The 19,386-nt window shown below is 41.1% G+C and overlaps 1 protein-coding gene and 1 long non-coding RNA gene across 2 annotated transcripts in view; one reads left to right on the forward strand and one right to left on the reverse strand.

Moving 5' to 3' along the window:
• Positions 1-1,211: 1,211 nt before the first annotated feature.
• On the reverse strand, positions 1,212-12,213 carry LOC134358452 (uncharacterized). Its single transcript, XR_010020874.1, has 3 exons — positions 12,112-12,213; positions 7,038-7,137; positions 1,212-3,419 (listed from the first exon to the last, which is right to left on the reverse strand). It is a non-coding gene; the product is annotated as an uncharacterized LOC134358452 (long non-coding RNA).
• The window catches only part of LOC134358451 (microsomal triglyceride transfer protein-like), a 107,776-nt gene continuing 99,984 nt past the window's right edge, over positions 11,595-19,386 (forward strand). Inside the window, exons 1-2 of the mRNA XM_063070690.1 lie at positions 11,595-12,311; positions 16,697-16,881. Of these exons, the coding sequence (XP_062926760.1) occupies positions 12,242-12,311; positions 16,697-16,881 (255 nt within the window). The 5' untranslated portion in view covers positions 11,595-12,241. The remainder of the gene's footprint in view (positions 12,312-16,696; positions 16,882-19,386) is intronic.

The raw sequence follows: 19,386 nt of genomic DNA on the forward strand, positions 1-19,386 counted from the left end.
ACCCATGTTAATGCTAGTGCCCCAGCACACCACTGCATAGAAGATTGTACTGACAACAACAGACTGGTTGACCTTGTGAAGGAAAGGCCTACACGCTCCAAAGGACCTCAATCTCCTTAGGAAGTAGAGGTGTCTCTGGCCCTTCTTGTACACAGCCTCTGTGCTGGTGCTCCACTCAAGTCTATCATCCAGGTGCACCCCCAGGGACTTGTTGAAACTAACCTTCAGCTCACTTTCTCATTTCTGATTCTCCGTTTTAAATATTAATTTTCTCTTTTCACTGAAGCTGCCAAGTGCAGCAGTCTATTTATTTCAAATTTCTAGCTTCTGTGGCTTGATTGTCAACATTATAACTTAGTGAGCACGATTGCTGTGCCTTGGAACAAAAACTCACCTTTTCTATGAAATTTCAAAAATAATGTTGCCTAGCAACAGTGTTGCTCAGTGTGCATCTCTCACAGTTGTCACTTCACATAATTAAGAGTGAATCATGCTGTGAACTTGCCAGTGAAATTTCTGAATGAAACCAAACAACCAAAAAATAATAATTATCCTGCTTTAACCTGGAATAAAGAGCATTTTCAAACATGTAAGTACTAACACTAATGGCCTTGTGATTAAATTTCTAGACATATGCAAATTCAAGATTTAATGCATTTTTTTCTTCCTATATTCTGGATTTGGTCTGGCGACAAATATGCAAAAGCATTGGTCCAATCATTATTTCTGGGGGTTATGTATTTGATTAATATGAGTAATTTATGCTTCTTGAAAGGTAAAACAGCTAACATGTTTCTTAGCGTATAGACTAACATATTAAACAACTGATGCTTTTATTTTTGGATTAACCAAATACAATAATCCATTTAAGATCCAAGTAACTCCATCAATATTGAGTGAATATGATCATCAATACCAAATTACAAATGAAAATTGCTTCTTAGTGTTGAACATCATCCAACTTCCAGATTCCCTTATTGGTTAACATATAGGTTAATATAGCTTTTGGCTTTTATGTTATGCCCAATCAATATTCTTTATCAATGTGACCCCTACAAGATTGTAAATTTATAGCATAGAAACAGTTCCTCAGCCAACCATCTTCATGATGACCAAAATCTATTTTAAAGTAATAGGCTTTGTAGAAATTGTACCAATCTGCAATGGAACTAAAGTTTATTTTTGATAAATGTGACCATGGCTTCATTCATTCAAGAGTGAGTGAACTTTCTTCTCTCAAGAATAGATTTTCACAAAATAAACAATTTCCATTAAAAATGAGTGTAGCAGAGATCATAAACAACTGATTAGCCACCAAGTTAAAAAATGTGCTGCTTAATCCTTAAGTATTTGCCGTGCTTCAGAAACTAATCCTTGCAAAGTTGAAAGTTGTGTAGAATGGTTCATAAGCTTTATTTAGCATTGTGGCATTGGGTCAGAATACACTTGGCAACTGCTAGTAAACTGCATATCTTTGTTTTATATGTTACACATCTAAGTATTGTGTGTTATTGTTACAGTCTTCAAAAGTGCATGATAAGCAGAAAATCTGAATTTCATTCTGTGGCTTAGAAACCTCCAATGTTGTTTATAATTAACATGAAAATAAATGAGACCAAAATTTGAATCGTTCAACTCCAGTCAATAAAAACAAATCAACAATGCTGGCTGTGCGCTATCTTGTTTGCAGAAAATATTTTCTTAGTTACTTCTATCTTGCAGCTAAATTATGGATTTTATATCCTTATTTAGATACATTGGATAACTTCAGTCTATTTTGTCTGTGCAGAACAAACTCTACAGAATACACTTCTTAACTCATAACTTTTTATTGATTGACCAACAGAATGATGGAATTCCATATTCAGTCTGACTACTGTGTGTCTGAAATGTGTGTCTTAGGCCTAAGTAGAGACCGTTACAAATTTGAGTGGAAAATAGATTAAAAGATATATGGTGGAAAAGCAGTGGAAGACATTACAGAGATATTACCTAGTCCTGTACAGACTCATCTAAGAGCTAATTTTGAGAAAATACTGAAATCTATAACTAAGAACTTACATTACTGGCATGATCAACACTTACTGTTCACTCCAATTTTCTCCTTGATAAGCATCTTCCTGAACTGCTACATGATTTTTATTCAGAGCGATTCCGAAGTGTTGCTGGGATGGAGTTTCAGAATTTAGAGCCAGTGACGATCAAGGAACAGCAACGTAGTTCTAATTCAAGAGGTTGTGCAATGTGAAGAGGAACATGCAGATGCTGTTCAACATGGTTTATGAAAGGAAACTATGTTGTGGTATTTTTGAGAGTTATTTGAAGATGTACCAAGCAGTGCATTTAGATTTCTAAAACGCATTTGATAGCTATCATGTATATGGTTACAACTAAAGTTCTTTCCAATTTTTTTACACCTGCATAGACCAGCCATTGCTCCAAGCAGAGTATTTTACATGGCCTGAAAACTGCATGGCATATTATACAGTACAAAAGAAAACTCCAGGTGCACATCAACAAAGGCTATATACGTGGGAGCATTTTAGTTACTGCGCAGTCCCAGATCTGGGCCGTACCCTCCAAATACCCGGACCGGCCTCTCGGTTTTTTTTTTGCACTATCTTACTTTCCCTTTTCTATTTTCTATTTATGATTTATAATTTAAATTTTTAATATTTACTATCAACTTTGTACTCCAGGGAGTGCGAAGCGCAGAATCAAATATCGCCGTGATGATTATCAATTGTTTGGCAACGATAAAGTAAAGTCAAGTCACGCACCTGCGCAGCTTAGAGGGAATGGTGGTAACAACATAAGGAAAGAATGCAATGTATTAGGGTAAGGTATGGACTGATGATTAGCTAATAAAAATCAGAATCAAGATAAATTGATCATTCTTGGTAGCCATTCTGTAACTGTTGGATTGGTCTGGAGATGCAATTATTTAGACCCAATCTTCTTCTTGGAAGTCAGTCGGGAATGATAATGGTGTCAGTGATGCCTCTGATGAGAGCAAAGCCCGAAATGGGAAGCACAGATGCGCCCACAGGTTGGGCATGTTACAGCCATTGAAAAGTCAGGTCATTTTTCCTCGCAGCCCTGGCACTTTGATCAAGGTTTATCAGCCTCGGCTCTTCGAATGTGCTGGTTCCTTCGTAGACTGCCAGGCGCCAGGCGTTGCGGTCTTTGGCCAAGTCCTCCTAACCAGTCACAGGTATATTGTATGCCTTCAAGGACACTTTCGCAGTGTTTTTATAGCACTTTGTGGGGCCTCCCTGCTTTCCAGTGCCATGTGCCAGCTCAGAAAAAAATACCATCTTTCGAAGGCGGTTGTCTTCCATCTGCATGTCCAACCCATTGAAGTTGAGCCTCCATGATCAGTGTCTCTGTTCCAGAGCTCACGGCCGTTCGTAGCACTTCTGAAATAGTAATGACTTAAATGAAGGATGCAAGCGTGTTTTAAATAAAGCAGGACATTGTGTCTCTCAACACTTAAACAGAATACTGATGTACAAAGGCATGAAACACAAAGTTAGTGAGAAGATACAGAAAGTAATTTGAAAGACATGAAGAACTTTGCCTTTCATTACAAAGTATGCGCTGTACAAAAATAGCAATGTGGTACAGCGCGATTTTTTTGAGACCATACCTGCAAAGCTGCTTCATTTTTGGTCTTCTTTTTTAAGGAAAGATTTGTCTGCACTAGGGGCAGTTCAGAAAATGATTGCCAGATTAATTCCTTGGACTGAGGAAAGATTGAACAGTTTAAGACAACACTTATTAGGATGTTTAGCAGAATGAGAAGTGATCTTATTAAAACAATGGATATTCAGAAAAGCTTTTACAGGGTAGAAGCTAAAAGGATGCTTTCCTGGAGCGGAGATCTAGAACTTAAGAACTTAATTATCCATTAAATATAATGCTTATAGAGACCATCTTTTTCTCAAATGCCTGATTGGAACTTTCTACACTAAAGACCTGCGGAGAAGAATCATTGAGTATATTCCAGGCATATTGTTTCGAAAAAAAAAATCAAGGGTTGTAGCAAACAGAGTGCAAAGTGCCAAGATCAGGGTAACCACAAAGTTGTGGAATGGCAAAACAAACTCAAGGAGCCATTTGGCCTATTCCAGTATTTTATGTGCTTAAATTCCAATGGTAATTGAAGTACAATAAAACATTTCTCTCATGCAAATGGACATGGAATATTTGCACAGGGATAAAGATGATTTTTCCCTCCAAGAGTTCAAGACAGAAAGGTTGGACTACATATATTAAGGATCATAGTAGAGTGGAAAAGTATCTTTCACAAACACCACAGTGGTGAAAGCAACTGCGCAGGGAGAATTTTATGTAAAGACAAGAAAGTCTGCAGATGCTGGAAACCCAAAAGCAACATACGCAAAATATTGGATGCTCAGCAGGTCAGGTAGCATCCATAGCAATGAACAACAATTGACGTTTTGGGCCGAGACCCTTCTTCAGCACTGGAAAGGAAGAGGGAGGCACCAGAATAAAAAGGTGGGGGGAGGGGAAGAAAGATAGCTAGAATAATAGCTAAACAATATCCATTGTTATATGGTTATAAGGTGACAGGTGAAGCCAGGTGGGTGGGTAAGGTAAAGGGATGGAGAAGGAGGAATCTGATAGGAGAGGAGAGTAGACAATGGGAGAAAGGGAAGGAGGAGGGTCACCGGGGGAGGTGATAAGCAGGTGAGGAAAGGTAAGAGTGGGAAATAGAAGAAGAGGAGAGGGAGAGGGAAATAATTTTATGTAGCGGAATGATGATCACAGCGAAGAGGTTCAACTGAAATAAACCTGATATTGTTTTACTCTCGTACAAATTTGCCATTAAAAATAAACTTCTTTCCCAATAATGCCAAATAACGTCAAACAGCCTCCGCTCCCGCACCAGCAGGCATGGGAAGAGCTTCTTCCCTGCGGCTGTGACCCTGCTGAACCTCATATCACAGCGCTAAGCAGTATTGCACCCATATTGTACTGTGTCAGTACTTTTATATTTGTGTGCTGTAGCACTTACTTTTCATTCGCAGTTATTTTGTAAATAACACTATTCTTTGCATTTCTGGTTAGATGCTAACTGCATTTCATTGGCTTTGTATCTGTACTCGGCACAATGACAATAAAGTTGAATCTAATCTAATTTAGTGGAGATCTGAGTTCACTAAGAGATTGCAGATACTGGAATCTGGAGCAACACACAAAGAGCTGGAGGAAGTCAGTAGGTAATACAGCATCAATAGAGGGAAGTGAATAGTCAATATCTTTGGGCTGAGGCCCTTCATCTGGACTGAAAAAAGAGGGGATATAGCTGGTATAATAAGACAGAGGAAAAGGGTGGAGTAAGAGATTGTAGGTGGAACCAGGTGAGGGCAGTCATAGGCAGATGAGGCGGGGGGGAGTGGGAGCTAATGTCAGAAACTGGGAAGTGACAAAGGGCTGAAGATGATGGAAGGTGGCCACCAGGAGATCCTGGTGGGGACAGTGGACAGGGCAAAGGTGATCAGTGAAATAGTCACCCATCTGCATCTGATCCCACTGATATAAATGTGGCCATATTAGGAGCACCACATGCAAAAAGCAACACTGGGCATTTCATATGTTAAAGCCTGCCTCACCTAGAAGGGCTGCTTAGGGCCCCGTATGGTGGTGAGGAAGGAGATGTAAGAGCAAGAGTAACATTTTGTGCAGTTACACAGGTGAGTACCTGGGGAGGGGGAAGAGATGTGTGGATTGCAGAGTCATGGAGAGAGTGATCACTGTAGAAAGTGAAGAGAGGAGAGGATGTGCCTAATGATAGGATCTCATCGTAGTTAGCACAAATTGCAAAGAATGATATATGTTGGATACATAGGCTGGTGGAGTGGTAGGTGAGGATAAGGGGAACATTATTCCTGCTATGTCTATTTGCAAGGGGGAGGGTTTTGGGGTGTGGTTGGTGTGAGGGCAGAAGTCTGGGAAATAGAGGAGATGTGTTTAAAGTCTCCGTCTATAGCAGTGGGGTTTGGGGGTTGTGGAGCGTTCCATTTTCTAAGGAGGAGGACATCTCAGATGTCCTGGCCTGGAAAGCTTCATCACAAGAACAGAGCTAGTGAGGCAATCCTCCACTGCTAATTTCTGCAGTGTTATTTACAGCATCTGACATTCCCATTGCGGCCTCCTCTGTATCAATGACGCTGGACACAGACAAGGTGACCATTTTGCAGAGCTCCCTCACTTTGTTTGTCATGCCAGCTGGGATCTCTCAGTGGCCAGCCATTTTAATTTTACTTCCCAATCTCACAGAGACATACCTGGCCAAGGCCCCCACCGCTACCAGGTTGAGGCTAAGTGAAAATTAGAGGAATAGCACCTCATATTCTGTCTGGGGAGTCTGAAATATAGTGGCATGAACATCAAATTCTTAAACTTCCAGAAACCATTCCCCCTCTGTCCCTTTACCTCGTTTTCTTCTTTTCTCTCTTCGCCCTATTCCTCAGGCCCCATCATTCCCTTACTCTACCCTCTCCATCTGCCTATCACCCACATACTCCTCCCACTGGTTCCCCTCTCCACTTCTCTACATTTATCCCATCACCTTTGTGATTGTAATTTCCCCTATCACCTCCCAGCTTCTGATACCATTCCCATTCTTCTTATCACCTTCCTCGCCTGGACCCACCTATCACCTGCCAGTTCTTTCTCCATCCCTTCCCACCACCATTGTATACTGGTTATCTCTCTTCCTTTCAGCCTAGATGAAGGGTCTTGACCCAAAACTTCGACTATAAATTCCCTCCGTGACCCGGTGAACTGAGATTCCCTGCTTGCTTCATCAGATTTTCTTTTTGTGAAGGCAGATCAAGATCCACGATATCAAACCATTAAATTGAAAAGAGAATGATCTAGTTATCTGGTGTTCCAACAAATCAAGAATGTTGATTATTAGAAGTTAATAATTACTTTAGCATCTATAGCATATAATCTAGGCCAGTACTTTAGAACTGTGCTGAAATCCGGTATCTCTGGGTACTTACTTTATGATGAGACATTAAACTGTGACACCATGTGCCCATTCAGATAGATGATAAACATCCAGAGACAAGACGAAAGAAGGGCATGGAATTCTTCAAGAGTCTGTGAAAATATTCACGTTAAAATAACAACGCTCTGAAGATGACCTTTAATTTTTACCAAATATCTCTGATGATCAAAGACATTTAAAAAGAATTGAAATAAATAATAAATTTTTAAATAATTTAAAGATAAATTTATTTCAAAACATTTAATTAATTTAAAACAATGTACATTCAAATTAAACAAACTAACTTAAACATTAACGCCCAAGATCACGTCTGTCACATCCATTCAGTTCTTCAGTATCTCCTGGAAACCCAACTGTACTGCAATTGGAAAATGCCAGATCCACACCTCAGTCATTTCCTTCCTGTGTAATGTCCTTTCACTCCAAGGCATGATCACGGACCCACATAAGGTGCACGCTGACATTGAATGGTCCCGATTATGCTCCCCCAAGCAGCTACAGCATTTCTTGGGCTTCAACTTCTAATGAAACTACAGTCAAATAACTGCTCCTCTCACCTCCCTTACCCAGTTACTTCTCTCACGGACAACTTGGTTTGCTGCTGCAAACCACGCTTTCAAGGAGCTTAAGAGACGTCACACCTCTGCTCCCATTCTCTGCTATCTGAAACACTCTGCACCATTTGTGGTAGAGGTGGATCTGACATGAGCACCAGAGCCATCCTCTCTCTGTGAAGGGTGGATGGGAAGACTCACCCCCTTGTGCCTTCCTCTCACGCAAGTTCATCTCTGTACAGCACCAGTATGCAGTAGGAAACAGAGCTACTTGCCATCAAATGGGCATTGGAGGAATGGAGATATTCACTGATGGGAAACACCAAGCCCTTTCTGATCTGGACTGACCACCAGAACCTCATATCCATACAGCAGACACACAACTCAACCTACAACAGGCTTGCTAGACCCTTTTCCTCAAGCAATACAACTTCACCATCTCCTACCTACTCGGCTCCAAGAACGTTAAGGCGGACTCCCTGTCACGATAGATTGACCCAGCTGAGAGGAGATTGAAACTCATCCCATCATTCCATCCTCCCAGATCCTCACTCCATTCGTCTGGGACTTGAGAAGTACATCCACCAGGCCCTACAGCATGAACCTGCTTTGGCTGACACTCCTGATACAGTAACTGCATATATGTGCTGCTGGCCATGCACTCTGAGAATTTCCAGAGTGCTGATTCCTCACCCCTCTCGAGGTGCACAATGGATTCCAGGATTTCTACGACGCTGGTTCTGGTGATGCACTGTGATTGCAGATGTACATCAGTTCATCGCTGCCTGCTCTCGATGTGCCCAGTCCAATTCCTCCAACCAGCAGCCCTCTACATTTCTCCAGCCCCCTATTTGTCCCTTGATGCACATGGTCCCATATTGTCACTGATTTTATCACGGGTTTTCCACCTTCTGATGGGGCCACAGTGATCTTAGCAGTGGTGGACAGGTTCTCCAAGGCTGCCCACTTCATTGCCCTTCCCAAATTTGTCAGCCTCTCAGATGGCAGGCTTGGTTCTCCAACATGTGGTTCACCACCACAGCTTCTCCCAAGCCAATATGTTGGACTGGTCGCCTCAATTCACCTCCTGTGCAGTTGTCCTCTGGCTATCACCCACAGACCAAAAGGCAGTCTGAAAGAGCCAATCAGCAACTGGAGAAGTTTCTGTGATGCTTTTCTGCCTCTGACCCGCCCACATGGAAGAAGTATCTGAGCTGTCCCATAATTTACACGCCTCCTCTGCCAAGGGTGTGTCATCCTTTGAAGTTCTTTATGGCTACCAACCAGTTCCCTGTGGAGGTCCCATCCTCCAGGGTCCCGAGTATGCTGTTGCCAGAAAGCTTAGAGGAGGGCTTGGAGGGACAACCTTACCTAATGCCACCAGGCCAACTGCCAGTGGTGCCCAGCCAGACTACTGTGGCCTGGGAACCATATCTAGCTGTCCACACAAGATCTGCCCCTGTGAACCACCTCCCATAGGCTCTCGCCCCAGTTCATTGTTCCCTTGAAGTTTACCCCATCGTGAAACTGCCTCTCAGGATCTCACCTACCTTTCACCTATCCTACCTCAGGCCCATTGTCCATGGACCACCTCAACTCCCTGAAGCTGCACTTCCAGATCCTAAGATGGTGGAAGGTGGCCCAGTGTACACGGTTCATGGGTTGATAGATACACATTGTCTTGGACAGTGTGTGCAGTACCTAGTTGTCTGGGAAGTGTACAGCACAGAAGAAAAATCTTGGTTCGCATCCACTTTCATCTTGGATCCATTGCTCATCAAAGAGTTACACTGGACCCATCAGAATTGCTCTGGGCAGCCTGATGCCAACCATAGGGGTGGAGGACTTATCAGGCCTGCATAGGCAGGTACCTCTCAGAATCCACCCAACTAACAGGAATCACCTGCCACTCATTTCCAACTCATCACCTGCAGCCTATTTAAACCCAGCTCTTTTGCACAACCCTTGTTCACTCATTGAACTGGCTAGCCTCATCCTAGCTTTCAGATACGTTGTTGCCTGTTGTGTTTAGTATCTGTTGTCTATTGTTTTATGGCCCCTCGTGGCTTGTTATTTTGTAGTTTATTACTTTATCCCTTATTCGAGTCCTTGGGGCCAGTTGCATCTCAGAATTCAGAATTTTTTGGATTTCAGAAAATTGATAATTATATTGATAATTAACTTGTCTCAGTGCGGGTGGACTTTAGGACCCAGGGGAGCTCCAGGCATACGCACATCCTCCTGTGTACTTTAAATCATCTCTCGATTACTTATAATACCTAATACAATGTAAATGCTATGTAAATAGCCGTTATACTGTATTGTTTAGGGAACAATGACAAGAAAAAAAGCCTGTACATGCTCAAACAATGAATGCTGGAGAGAGAACTTCTGGGTTTTCCTGATCCGTGCTCTTTTACAAATACTATTACAGTTTACTTACAGAGTAGTATACCGATAAATGAAATAGAGGGATAAATGTAGAACGTAAATACTCTAGGACATATACAGGTTCAAACTAAGCTAAATACGTACAGGTACCTCTAGTTAAGTTGCATTACGTCTGGCAGATAAAGCTACAGGTACCTCTACAGGTACTTGGTGGGCCAGGAACAGGATTCTCAAGTTATGAAGCAGCACTACGACAATCGGAGTTTTTAAAGACTTCTTCAAGCGTCATCTGTCTCATTAACATAGGTTTATGTCTAAGCAATTTCTCTTTAACTGAGTAAACTGCCATAATCTCTTGCTCACTGATAAATGCACGTTGTTCAAGGCCAGCAATTAACTGATCACACATTTTCACCATATCGTCTCTGGGGATTTTTTCACCTGTGTTCACTATGTCATCATCATCACTACTATCTTCATGCTTATCTGTATTTAACACTATTTCAGCAATTTCCCCATCACTCAAGGAATGCACGACAGGTGCATCATTGTCAATGTTCAGCATTTCTTCGATGTCAGCTTCCTCTAACTTATTTACACTTTCGTTCAATAACATTTTAGGGTAAGTTACAAGGTTTGCTATCATCATCTTCTCATTAGTGACACGAAATCCTTCAAAGTCTTGATCTGTAGGTTCAACAAAGTCAACAGTGAACACAAAATATCAGCATCAGCAAATGCACGTGTAACCAGTACAAGCGCTGAGCCACAACTGATGTCTGGCGGCCTCTGCTAGTGCTGCCACGTCACACCTGAGTGACGTCAGCTGTTGGCGCGTCAAACAAGCCTTGTTACGACACGCTCCACACTCCATGAAAAGGACTTTGGTTTTCGGAGCTTTTCGGATTTCAGAATTTCGGATAAGGGATTGTGGTCCTGTAATATAACGTTTACTGCGAAATGTCCCTGCTGTGCCACTTCTGGATCAAGCCTCCTCTACAGTTCCTGATAATGGACAGTAGAAAATATCTTACATTTACACTCATATGATTGATTTTTAAAACTAGTTTTGATCACTGGGTTCCATCATTAATTGTAATCTACAGTAAAACTCAAACAATCCACACTCAAACGATCTGAAATTCTGATGATTCAGCAACTGGTTCCGGAGGTACTGATTCTAGCGTTCCCTTCCACTCACTGTGGCCCCATTTCCCGCGCTCCCTCGAAACTTACCAGCTTCAAGGAAAAATTAATAAATTTACATCTGATAGCTCAGAAAATTTGCTCATCTGGCACCACCAGCGTCTGGATTAATGGACTGATATAATTTAAACTTTCTATTAACACTGATCTGTAAAATGAGTTTTCGTCACAAGATTTGCTCAATGAAAATAAATTGCATTTTATCCCATTTAAACAGACTATAATTTAGTGTTCTTTTATTAAGATAATATTTTAATACATCTATTCATTTTTCTTTGTTATCCTTTAGATTTCTTTTCTCTTTTCATTTACTTCTTTTCCAAAACTGAATATCGGACTATAGTTCTGAAAGTTCTGAGTTATTTTGTTTCCTCGGGACTTTGAAAGTGTTACACCAGTCTTTGCTTTTCCTTGCCAACGGGGTGTACCAATGTTTGTAGAGTCGGAATTAAACATATTTACATACAGATAGATAAATGATTAGAAATCAATCACAGAGAGGAAGACTCGATCACATTCAGATACTTTCAGAGACATGAAGCTACTCGCAGAGTCGTGAACACTAAGAGACACACACATAGACACGTAACCGTAGATTCACTCCCAAGACAAAGACCCAGACAGGAGTACGGGTGCGCACATCTCTCAAACTCAAACAAACAGACAGACAGACAGACAGACAGACAGACAGACAGACAGACAGACACACACACACACACACACACACACACACACACACACACACACACACACACCCCTTCCAGATTCACATCCACTGACGCCCATACTTTCACGGAGTCACTGGCCCCTTCGGGCCACCTCTCGCTCGCTCAGTTACAAAACAGCACATTTTGCAAGTTCCGGCAAGTTTCGCAAGATTTTTTTGTTTAAATTCTGTGACCAGATCTACGGTACCATCCTCTTTCCCTGTTCTGTTCTGCTTTGCCAGGCTGGCGTTTCTTTCTGTGTCCCGTAGCTAGACTATAAAAGACTGGACCCGAACGGTTTTTATTCCTTTGGTTAATGAGAGACGTTTGAGTGGATTATGGGGAATCCAGAAATCTCAAGGAAGTTCATGCTGATGTTAGTACTCCTCATGAGGCGATACACTGAAGGTGAGGCTTACCGGAAAAGCGAGCGAGCCAAAAGTAGTAAGATTTCATTCATCTTTCTGGGCCTTGCATTTTCCCACTATCTGACATGGAATCATACTAATCTTCAGATGTAAGGCAAGAAAGTGGATTTCATTCCTTTTTTTATGTGATGAGATTAACTAACGTCAGATCAAAAGGTACCATAAAACTGCAAAACTGGGGCTTCCTTCTTTCAAGGAAGCAACATCATGTGTGCTTTTAAGAATGACTTGCAGTTATGTTTTTTAACTTCCACGCTGCGGTGCACAGAGGACTGCTTGCAATGGTATTTGAGTCACACAAAAACAAAACAGCACGTTGAAGAGGGAAGAAGGGGGGATTGTCACAGAAAATAGGGTGAGGATCAGTGGGGGGGGGGTGTCATTAAAACATTGGAATTGGAAGGAAATATATGGGTTCAGCAGTGCAAAGGTTTCCTGAGATCACCCTGCATTCCCAACCACTACTGGCTTGGAACATCGTGCCAGATGGCTTTCAGTGATCCTGAACCTCCACTATCAGTGACAATTACCTGGTCAGTTCGCTGAAACTTTGATCAATTCCCAGTGCAGTCAGCAGAATAAAATTATGGAAATAAAAAGCACAGGGTATGAATATTAATACAGTATTTAAAATAGTTTTGCAGGGCAAGAGGAAAACACTTCATATCATTACTAACTCCTGATGTACTCCTGGTTGAACTGTATGTTAGGAGATGCCTGGTGCATTTTCAAAAGGGGCAGGACTTAACCAAGAAATATCTGCAAACAATGCAAAACGTGCTAAAAATCTCATACATAGTCTGAATATATATTTAAACTGAGCATAAACTGATTTTTTTTTCCAAATTACGAGACTTCATTTATATATTTACTTACTTACTGTTCTTATTTTAAAATATAATAGAAAATAAAAATGCCTATACTTTAAAATCCAAAAGAAAAGAGTTCAAAAACTGATAAATGTATTGAAAGGTGAAGAGAACTGGTGAGGTTGACAAGGGAAGTCAACTCCCAAATCAGTTGTGGGGATACTAATTTTACCGCCATCTAGTGCAGATGTTTGGGTTTATCTGAAGTTTTTGCCATGTTTTTACCATTTTACAGTAAATATGTATAAAAGCCTGAATCAGTGCAGTGGAATAAAACTGATAAATTATGCATGTATAAATAATTCAACTATGAATGAATAGGGCAAATTAAGATGACTTTAAAATATAATTCTGCTTCTATTACTGCAGAATTTAACAAAAACATTTGCACTATATGTGCAGGAAACAATCCATGCTTGCTTCAAAGTATAACCAGTCAGTTCAACCAATAAATGTTTAAGAAGGCTCACCATAATGTTTTGTTTCTTACCAATTTTACTTTACCCTCTTTCATCTCAGGTATTTATTATTATAAGTGGCAGTACCAACAACATCCTGGGGTCCCACTATTGACAAGAAATTCATTTGGATCAGCCACATAAATATTGACGATATATAATGACAGATCAGGGGTGGGGATGGTTATTCTGTGGAAGGTTACTCCTGAAACCCAAAACTTTTCCATCCTCTATAAGGCCCAAGTGATGAACGTGATGAAGCTCCAAATACACAGAAGCCGCACCCAGAACAGAGGCACCTGCTTGATTGGTACCCTATCCATCACACTAAATATTTATTTACTTCACTGCTAGTGCATCATAGCCACACAGTGTACCATATGCAATATAAACTATTGCTTAGACTATTGCAACATCATCTCCTAATACCATGATCTCTACTACTAGAAAGGCAGCAAGTAGGAAGAGGATGAGTAAATGTATAACCACTGGCATATTCCATACTAAATTGCACAACATGCTGATTCTGAATTCTGTTTCTTTAAATACCTCTGGGTCTAAATCCCCGTACTCCCTATCCGACAGTATTCTGGGAGTACCTTCACTATAGAAACATAGAAACATAGAAAATAGGTGCAGGAGTAGGCCATTCGGCCCTTCGAGCCTGCACCGCCATTTATTATGATCATGGCTGATCATCCAACTCAGAACCCCGCCCCAGCCTTCCCTCCATACCCCCTGACCCCTGTAGCCACAAGGGCCATATCTAACTCCCTCTTAAACATAGCCAATGAACTGGCCTCAACAGTTTCCCGTGGCAGAGAATTCCACAGATTCACCACTCTCTGTGTGAAGAAGTTTTTCCTAATCTCGGTCCTAAAAGGCTTCCCCTCTATCCTCAAACTGTGACCCCTCGTTCTGGACTCCCCCAACATCGGGAACAATCTTCCTGCATCTAGCCTGTCCAATCCCTTTAGGATCTTATATGTTTCAATCAGATCCCCCCTCAATCTTCTAAATTCCAACGAGTACAAGCCCAGTTCATCCAGTCTTTCTTCATATGAAAGTCCTGCCATCCCAGGAATCAATCTGGTGAACCTTCTTTGTACTCCCTCTATGGCAAAGATGTCTTTCCTCAGGTTAGGGGACCAAAACTGCACACAATACTCCAGGTGTGGTCTCACCAAGGCCTTGTACAACTGCAGTAGTACCTCCCTGCTCCTGTACTCCAATCCTCTCGCTATAAATGCCAGCATACCATTCGCCTTTTTCACTGCCTGCTGTACCTGCATGCCCACTTTCAATGACTGGTGTATAATGACACCCAGGTCTTGTTGCACCTCCCCTTTTCCTAATCGGCCACCATTCAGATAATAATCTGTTTTCCTATTTTTGCCACCAAAGTGGATAACTTCACATTTATCCACATTAAATTGCATCTGCCATGAGTTTGCCCACTCACCCAACCTATCCAAGTCACCCTGCATCCTCTTAGCATCCTCCTCACTGCTAACACTGCCACCCAGCTTCGTGTCATCCGCAAACTTGGAGATGCTGCATTTAATTCCCTCATCCAAGTCATTAATATATATTGTAAACAACTGGGGTCCCAGCACTGAGCCTTGCGGTACCCCACTAGTCACCGCCTGCCATTCTGAAAAGGTCCCGTTTATTCCCACTCTTTGCTTCCTGTCTGCTAACCAATTCTCCACCCACACCAATACCTTACCCCCAATACCGTGTGCTTTAAGTTTGCACACTAATCTCCTGTGTGGGACCTTGTCAAAAGCCTTTTGAAAATCCAAATATACCACATCCACTGGTTCTCCCCTATCCACTCTACTAGTTACATCCTCAAAAAATTCTATGAGATTTGTCAGACATGATTTTCCTTTCACAAATCCATGCTGACTTTGTCCGATCATTTCACCGCTTTCCAAATGTGCTGTTATCACATCCTTGATAACTGACTCCAGCAGTTTCCCCACCACCGACGTTAGGCTAACCGGTCTATAATTCCACGGTTTCTCTCTCCCTCCTTTTTTAAAAAGTGGGGTTACATTAGCCACCCTCCAATCCTCAGGAACTAGTCCAGAATCTAACGAGTTTTGAAAAATTGTCACTAATGCATCCACTATTTCTTGGGCTACTTCCTTAAGCACTCTGGGATGCAGACCATCTGGCCCTGAGGATTTATCTGCCTTCAATCCCTTCAATTTACCTAACACCACTTCCCTACTAACATGTATTTCACTCAGTTCCTCCATCTCACTGGACCCTCTGTCCCTTACTATTTCTGGAAGATTATTTATGTCCTCCTTAGTGAAGACAGAACCAAAGTAATTATTCAATTGGTCTGCCATGTCCTTGCTCCCCATAATCAATTCACCTGTTTCTGTCTGCAGGGGACCTACATTTGTCTTTACCAGTCTTTTCCTTTTTACATATCTATAAAAGCTTTTACAGTCCGTTTTTATGTTCCCCGCCAGTTTTCTCTCATAATCTTTTTTCCCCTTCCTAATTAAGCCTGTTGTCCTCCTCTGCTGAACTCTGAATTTCTCCCAGTCCTCAGGTGAGCCACTTTCTCTGGCTAATAGGGACTGCAATGGATCAAAAATTTGGCTCAACACCACCATCTCAAATAAATGATAGTTTTGCCAGTATTATTCAGATCACATAAAATAATAAATTTTGAAAATATTCAATGGATCAAATGTTATTGTTTTCATTGAGCTTGGAGCCTTTTATTAAGGCTGGTAAGAAAGTCTATAGGATTAATAGTTTAAGTATAGTCATATACAGTATATTGAAATAATCTAATGCTGTACTTTAGGATTATACAGAGAGAAAGAGCTCCATTGAAATCAAAGCCAGCCCAAGTGAAATCACAGTGCCTTAAAAGCAGAATCCCCTCATACTGAAACAGGACACTTTGTTGGAAAAAAAACTCATAAATATATTTAATATAATTAGAGAATGATTGTAGCAAATGCTTGTTTGAATATGTGTTGATAACTTATTATTCATTTTGCCAATAGGAATAATTGTAGATCTTGATTCTAATGCATTGTTCAAGTACAAGTACATTGTCGATTTGTCTCTGGAGACTTTGTTCCACCCAGCTACAATGCCGGGATCAGGACTGAGGATTGAAGCTCTCACTCAACTTAATGTAGTTTGGGAAAATAGCAGCAATCAGCATGACAAGCTAATTCAATTGCAAGTAAGTAAATTACGTCATTCTTTGCTATCAGTTTAAATTCTAGTAAATTACCCGCCAAGTTTGATTATTTGAATAACTGACAATTAGGGTGGCGATTGTGGCTTAAGGTGTTCCTAATCTTCCTGCCTTTGTAATTTTTCATCATTAAATGTCTCCAGGGTGCTTGTGCGCTAAGAATTATTGGTCTATTGCATATATAAATTTTCAGTGAAGCCCTTGCTGATTATGCCCTCAGATGTTAAGATCCCAAACACTGGAATTATTCTGTAAATATCTCCAACTTTGTTAAGCTGCTCCTTAAATTTCTCTCATTCACCTCATTCTTGCTTATTCTTTCAATAGTTGGATGTCAAATTTTCTCTGATGTCTTTGTAGTGTGCTTTTGAATGTGTTGACCACATAAACAGTGCTATGTAAATGCACGTGTTGTTATTTAATCAGATAGAATTGTGCTGAGAGACCAGGTAGGCTGAGAAGTGGCAGATGGAGTTCAACCCGGAGAAGTGTGAGGTGGTACACTTTGGAAGGACAAACTCCAAGGCAGAGTACAAAGTAAATGGCAGGATACTTGGTAGTGTGGAGGAGCAGAGGGATCTCGGGGTACATGTCCACAGATCCCTGAAAGTTGCCTCACAGGTAGATAGGGTAGTTAAGAAAGCTTATGGGGTGTTAGCTTTCAAAAGTCGAGGGATAGAGTTTAAGAGTCGCGATGTAATGATGCAGCTCTATAAAACTGTGGTTAGGCCACACTTGGAGTATTGTGTCCAGTTCTGGTCACCTCACTATAGGAAGGATGTGGAAGCATTGGAAAGGGTACAGAGGAGATTTACCAGGATGCTGCCTGGTTTAGAAAGTATGCATTATGATCAGAGATTAAGGGAGCTAGGGCTTTACTCTTTGGCGAGAAGGAGGATGAGAGGAGACATGATAGAGGTGTACAAGATAATAAGAGGAATAGATAGAGTGGATAGCCAGCGCCTCTTCCCCAGGGCACCACTGCTCAATACAAGAGGACATGGCTTTAAGGTAAGGGGTGGGAAGTATAAGGGGGATATTAGAGGAAGGTTTTTTACTCAGAGAGTGGTTGGTGCGTGGAATGCACTGCCTGAGTCAGTGGTGGAGGCAGATACACTAGTGAAGTTTAAGAGACTACTAGACAGGTATATGGAGGAATCTAAGGTGGGGCTTATATGGGAGGCAGGGTTTGAGGGTCGGCACAACATTGTGGGCTGAAGGGCCTGTACTGTGCTGTACTATTCTATGTTCTATGTTCTATGTAGCAGTTACACCAGGGAGTTACAGGTTGCATGAGAGGCCTGAATCACTGTGTACGTTCTACAGCAGAGTAGTTACATGAAACACCATAATCATATTATGGGATAGTGGTGAGCCAATAGGTTCTCAGATCTGAACTGAGGCGTACAGAATAATAATTAAATATGCAGTCCCTCTATACTATAAGTATGAACCAAATTAGACAACTACAGAAGAATATTAGTGCAATCCAAAGTATTACTGGAGAGGACATATAGGTAGGTGGGCGTCATCTGAAACCTCCTGAATTTCATTTTCTTTACTTCCAAGTTCACATGGATTTTGACAGCAAATTTACAGTCAAGTTTAGGTTTGACACTATAAAAATGCATTATCAAAATCAGTGTGGTTGCATAGGTTCAGAGGTCTGATAAAAGTATCTAAAGATCGAGAGCCAAGATCCAATAAAAGGGAAACACAGAGAAAAAGTGTTTCTAAAAGAACAGTATGCTTAATACTGTTAATTGCTATCACGCTTTATAAACAACACCTTTCAAAAAGATCTACTTGAAGATACCTGAAAACCACATCACAAATGATCTTTAACATTAATTGATCCTCAGAGTAAACTTTCTATCTAAGGATGACTGCATAAAGATAACTTGGGCTAAACTCATGTAGCACACCAGAGGAACTGCCCTTTGAATCAGGATGTTAAAAGATGCCTTTCAAGTGGGCGTAGAAAATCACATGATGCTATTTTGAAAAGTATTTTGGAGATTAGTTGAGCTGAAATCAAGCTCAATTTTAAATCTTTCAAACTACAGAAATAAGCCGTTTTGACATTCTAACCAATACACATTAAATTAAATAAAATCAAATTGATTGAATACTATCACATAGATATTTGTAGAATCTTTTTAAATGGAAATGAGACATGGTGTATCTACTGTATAATAGGCACATCAAGCGCTGAAGAAGTCCTATCACAGAATAAGAGAATAAACATCAGCGTCAAGTCCCAAAGCAGCATCCTCAGTCGACTCAAAAGGGCAACCTGACACCATACTCCTGTAACAAACGCACGATCTCAAGTTCCATCACTGCAAGATTACCAGGAAGATAGAGGAAATGATTGAAGGATGTTCTCAAAGCCTGCTTTAAGAAGTAACATCTAAGAGTAATATCTCCACTAATGTGCAGCAACCACTGTTCCTGGCTCACAACAGGGAAGATGCATTCAGGACTGCA

Source organism: Mobula hypostoma, chromosome 18 (genome assembly GCF_963921235.1).
Source record: "Mobula hypostoma chromosome 18, sMobHyp1.1, whole genome shotgun sequence".
NCBI lineage: Eukaryota > Metazoa > Chordata > Chondrichthyes > Myliobatiformes > Myliobatidae > Mobula > Mobula hypostoma.